General features: G+C 42.9%; 1 protein-coding gene across 1 annotated transcript in view; it reads left to right on the top strand.

Moving 5' to 3' along the window:
• Positions 1 to 636: 636 nt before the first annotated feature.
• The window catches only part of camk1a (calcium/calmodulin-dependent protein kinase Ia), a gene marked incomplete at both ends in the record, with an annotated part of 62,448 nt that continues 57,084 nt past the window's right edge, over positions 637 to 6,000 (top strand). Inside the window, one exon of the mRNA XM_080728890.1 lies at positions 637 to 722. Coding sequence (XP_080585016.1) covers positions 637 to 722 — 86 coding nt within the window. The remainder of the gene's footprint in view (positions 723 to 6,000) is intronic.

Raw genomic sequence — 6,000 nt, 5'->3', positions numbered from 1 at the left:
TTAGCTATCGGTGCCGCGCTGTGAGCTTGTAGATATGCTATTTTTGAAAAGTCGTGGAAATGTGTGCAAATCTTTGAATATAGCGAACATTTGTAACTCAAATTGTGCTTCTGGGGGGGGGGGGGGGGTCCCTGGAACTAAATATTTTGATATGGTAGGTTCGTGGCCAAATACATATCATTTTGGGGGTCCTTCACATGAATAAGTTTGAGCACCACTGATACATAGAAACAGATTTTTCAAAAAACCATAGAAGGATTTGAAATATTCAAAGGCTTGTACACATTTTTACGATTTTTCAAAAATAGCAGATCTACAAGCTCGCAGTGTGAGCTTGTATATCTGGTATTTTTCAATAATTAAAGTACCCAGGGCCCAGAATTTGGGAAGTACATTTTGGTTCCGATTGCGGAAACGGTTTCAGATGTAAGGGAATCGATTCATGGGTTTGGTTCCAGATCCCAAACCTATACTCTCAACGCGTCTCATGGTGACGTGTTTCTTCAAATCAGTTTTAAGTGACAAAAGATATGCTTAGCCTTGGTGCCCTGACCCTGTTCCTGTGTGTTTGTGAATCCAGTGTCCTGTGCGGCCGTGCTGCAGTACTGGCGTGGCGGATCGGATCATCGTTGTAGAATGCCCCTCGGAGAGGACGGAATCACATGGAAGAAGAAGACATCCGACATCAAAGAACAGTATGACTTCAAAGAAGTGCTGGGAACGTAAGTCCCTGACATTGGTGTGTGTGCGACCGTGCGTGGCTGTGTATGTGTGTCAAGCTTTTCTTGTGTTGCTTTTAGAAATGGATCTTAAAGTGGAACGTTTGTTTAAAATTAGCATCGCCGTTCAGCCTATTATTATTTTAATCCCATCAGTTCTTATGTCCATGACCAGCTGTTTCCCAGATGTTATCGGTATACTACTGCACGCTGAGTTTTTGCATTTAGATCATATTAATTTGGAGGTCTATGAAATCGTCCACCTCATGTCCGTTGGTCATGCTACTGTGTCAATACACAACATTATGTTGTTGTAACTTCAGTTCCTCCCTCCCATTCCATCCATGAAGGCTGGGCACAAAAAAGTTGTAACTAACACATTGGTGTAACACTCACTCATATGGGTCTCTTGCGTGTCGCTGATTGTCTCTCTCTCTCTCTCTGTGTGTGTGTGTGTGTGTGTGTGTGTGTGTGTGTGTGTGTGTGTGTGTGTGTGTGTGTGTGTGTATGTGTGTCTTCTCGCCGTTGGGGTGTGTTACTTGTAACCAATAACTGTAACATATCGTCGTTGTCGGGTGGAAACCCTGTATCTCCAAGTTTCAAATGTGTACGTTCTTTCGCAAAGCAAAGCCCTGCTTCATCATACAAGGCCGTCACACAAAAGTAGTGAAAACAGCAGATCGGCTATTTTCACTATAGTCTAGATCATTTTTTAAATGATAAATACGAAACGAATGGTTTTGGAGATACAAGGTTTTCATCCGACAACGATGATATGTTCTATAAGGCACAAGCTGCTTAGTACAGACATGGCAGCAATACTTTGGTCATAACAGTAGGTGGATAAAGGTTGTTTGTTGAATGGGTGCCCACATGGACAGTGTGTGGGTTGGATTGCTCTCTGCAGAGGGGCAGAATTAAGCCGGGCAGAATTGAGCCCAGATGGTCCGGAGGAGAAGTGACCAAGCAAATATGCTCCTTGTTGGACAGGGAGTGTCCACGTCATAAGTTCTACCCAGGAGACAAGGGCAAAGAGACAAAAAGCTAGGGCATGGCAAAGATGGGAGTCCTCATGGAAAAGAGGCATTACATTTTGCTGCGAGGCGTTGTGAGCATGTAGATCTGCTATTTTCACAATAGTTTTTACACAGGTTTCTACGGTTTCTTGGGCTGGATATGGCAGCCTGGAATGGTTGTTCAAGTGCATGTTAGTAAACGTGCCACAATTAACAATAATGCATTGCACCTGTGCAGCTGACCTGCGGAACCTGGGAATATACCATTTTGTCAAGCTGGGAAGAATACAAGTCTGGAGAATATAATCATAATACCTTGTTAAAGTGACCATTTTGTTAAATTTTGCATTTGTAGTTATTTTACTGTAATTTAACAACATAATAACCAGCGCAGATAGACAGAGAGACATTCATGGATTTATATTTTAAAGTAACTTTTATTTTCCCCCCTGGACCCCAGGGTATGGCAGCTGCATACCCTTGCCATACCCAATTGACGCCCCTGGACCAGACATTAAAATTTCTGGTTCACATCCAAGTTCCGGAGCTTGAAACTGAGCTGAGTTAGCCACTTAAACCCTGGGACCGTAGAACCCAGCCCCAGGGATCTATAGATGGATCTTTGGTTTACAAACATTGAGACTGCACATGCCGGTGCCAGTTTCATGTAATCCCAACAGATCCCCAAAGTTGTTGTTGTGGGGAGCATTGGTTTCTGTTCATTCAACCTCCTATTGTGTGTTGGCTGGTGTGATGCCCTTAGCGAGACATGTAAAGTATACTTCACCCCGCAGCAGTATTGTGTGCAGAGAACAGCTGACATACAAGCTCACATCGTGTCACGGCTGTGACCGAGCTTGGAGGTCTGCTGTTCTCGGCCATTCTCTGCACGCAGCACCTTTGCGTGGCGAAGCATGAATTAGGTTTGAGTTGATACAACTGCGCAGTCAAGCAGGTTTTGGTGCCGTGACTGTAGGGAGCGCTCCCTCTGTGACTGGAGGTGGGGTTTGGGGGACAACTGCTTTCAGAATCGCTATTACACACAAGTTGACACAACATGAAACAAGGGTCGTCGTTGTCGGGTGAAAACCTTGTATGTCCAAAACCGTTCGTTTTGCATTTATCCTTTTAAAAATGATAGTGGTGGGTTTCTTTGGCCCCGGGTTGCGAGCGCATACTGATTCTTTTCAGTGTGATGTTGTCTGTTTCTGGATAATGCATCTATCGGCATCTACCTATCACGTTTTCCCTGGTGGTTAGATGGCGATCTTTCTGCCCATAAATGTGAAATATTATCAGACAAGACAATCCATGAACCTAAATTAAGATTCCATCTCATTATCTATAACAGTTAGCTATGCATATACGTATTCCTTCCAATACAAGTAAACGCTAAATCAGCATATAACTTTGAAGAAGGAACATAATGCTGCTCTAGGCATATCCACTGTTGCATTTAAACAAGCACTTAAAGTGACTTCAAAGCCATGCTTGTCAAATTTGATGAAAGCTACCAAGATATTAAAATAAAAAGTTACATAACAAGGATTCAAAGAAGGAATGTCCGGGAGAGTGCATGCCTGTGTTTCATAAAACATGAAAAGAAATCTTTAGCAATGCTGTAGCTCCAGTCAGCAGAGATTTAAGTCCATTTTTCCTATAGGCCAGGGGTCTTCAACAGGGGGTCCGGGACCCCTAGGGGGTCCTCAGAGTTACTACAGGGGGTCCTTCAAATCTTTGTGTGATAGAAACCTTTTTCTCTTAACCGCTTGAACCCTAACTTTAGCCAAAAATAGCAGATCTACAAGTACACAACGCCTCGCGCTGCGAGGCATTGTGAGCTTGTAGATCGGCTATTTTTGGCAAAGAGGTTTGTGTAGAGGGGAAAAAAGAGCAGACTAAGTACAGAGTGAAAGGTCGTGACGGTTCAAGTGGTTAAATATCTGAAAACACAAATTGACATGAATCCAAAATACACTGATGATTGTGCTGTCAAACAACAAAACTATATGGAATCTATGAAAAGGTTGTTGGGGTCCCTGCTTCATCTCTCTCTCAACTAAGAGGTCCTTGGCCTGAAAACGTTGAAGACCCCTGCTATAGGCCTATTGTTATTATTTATACTCCACTACCTCAGAGAAAAAAATATTGTACTGTTGACTCCACTACGATATTTTGATAGTTACAAAGTGGATTAACTTTATTATTACAATTTATTTTGATTATTATATAAAAAAATAAATCATCTATTTTGAAAATACCTCACACAACGTGTCCTGGTGCTTGGGTGTTTTGGAGGCCCACTTGCGTGCCCTCTCGGCCCACCACTGAGTTAGAGCAGTGGTTCTCAACCTTTTCAGGCTGTGGACCCCCAAAATAATCATATTTTAACTGGGGACCCGCCCCCCCCCCCCCCCCCCCTGACGAGCACTAAGAGTTGAGGAATTACATTTTGTATAACACAGTTCTATTGTGAAAATAACAGATCTTGCGAGGCGTTGTGAGCATGTGTCATGTGAGCACATTACTAATATTTGACAATTTGGCCAATGTTGAATTTTTCATTTTAGAGGTATTAAAAAGTCCTTAAATTGTCACCTTAGAAATGTGCAGATACTGTACCCTCTATACACTAAACCGTATGGTGGTTTGTTTTACTGTTGAGTGAGAAAACATTGTTGCACATTAAGCTAATCGTCTGGGGACCCCGCAAAATAATTTGGGGACCCCCCATGGGGGCCCCGACCCACAGGTTGAGAACCACTGAGTATTATGGGCCAGTCATAGGGCAGCATTAACATGTTGACAGAAAGCTCCTTAGGAAGAGAAGATTACGTAAAGGGTTTTATCCAGGAACCCCGCTGTGTGGAAAGTCAATTGATTTATGTTCAAAAACGTTATATTGGGAGCGGGCTAATCCCTGCTATTCCTCTATACTCTCTGCTTCCATACTGTTTGGAGGCAGATTTAGGGCGACCTCTTCCTCAAGGTCGACTTGGATTATTGCTGTTTCCTCGCTCGCTGTTCTCTCGTCGCATGGTTCCAGCGCTATTCTTTTGACCGTTCTGTTTTATTTCCCTTTGCCCACGTAGCAAAATCCTCAGTGTTACAGTTGCAGTATGGTTAGAATAAGTATTGAACAGTGTGGTGTAAAGTACCTAAGTACATTTACTTAAATAATGCACTTTCAATAATGCCCACACACCAAAATGACTAAAAAGAGAGAATTCTTTCCCAAAGCCAGTGACGCGCCTGTCACTCACTTCCCGCACCGCCTTGTCTTGACGTTGCCAGGCTGTCACTTGCTTTAAAGTCCCTCCCTCCCTGTAGCCTGTAGACTAGGGTAGCAATTATTATAACTCTATGGTGGCTTTTAGCATTCTTTTATAGAAATCTGTGCCACTACGCCTTTTTAGCAAACTGTTGGCACCTTACGGGTCTGTAACTCTGAGAGTGTACAAATGGAACCAAATGGATTTGGTTCCATTTGTATGTTAGCTCAGAGTTATAGCCTAATATAGCACATGGGAATTTACTGTGTGGATTGGGGGGGGGGGGGGGTCCAAGGAGATTAAAATTCTGAACAAATGGAGGTCTGGGGCCTGATGGATATCAAACTGTTTTTGTAATTAAGCAAAAGGTTGAGAAACACTGCTTTGGGAGGCATAGATGATCTATAGATTAAGCATTAAGCCCTCGGTCTAAAAGCTCATGGAAAAAAGTCTCTACGCCCCCAAATATGTTGTGAGATCATAGCTATCTGGTTGCCGCGGAGACCCAACTGTTTCCACTTGGATTCATCAGTGTTACTATGACGACGGGGAGATGTATTCTTTTTAACAAATGAATGTGTAACAGACACACTTTGAGAGATCCCCACTCACACACCCATGCTCTTAATAGACACCTCTAAAGCCCCTGAGAGTCAGTCCCAAGTGTCTCTACTCCACTTCAACACTGGAGAGGGTGAGGCAATGGTTTCTACATAAAGGTTCTACACCATGCTTTTAAATATAATAAATATCATATTGTTATGTCAAGGGTCTTCAACGTTTTCAGGCCAAGGACCCCTTAGTTGAGGTGGGAGCGATGAAGCAGGGACCCCCGCAACATATCGTATAGTTGCAGATTAAAAATGCACATGGATTATTTCTTATACAATTTAGACTTGACAGCACTATCATCTGTGTAGGCTGGATTATATTTATTTATATTTAACCACTTGAACTGTCAATACGTACTAGTCTGCTCTCCTTTTCCCTCTA

Source organism: Nannobrachium achirus (genome assembly GCF_963921795.1).
Source record: "Nannobrachium achirus genome assembly, chromosome: 6".
Taxonomy (NCBI): Eukaryota; Metazoa; Chordata; class Actinopteri; order Myctophiformes; family Myctophidae; genus Nannobrachium; species Nannobrachium achirus.
The sequence above is the reverse complement of the archived record's forward strand: the minus strand, read 5'-3'. Positions and strand labels throughout refer to the sequence as shown.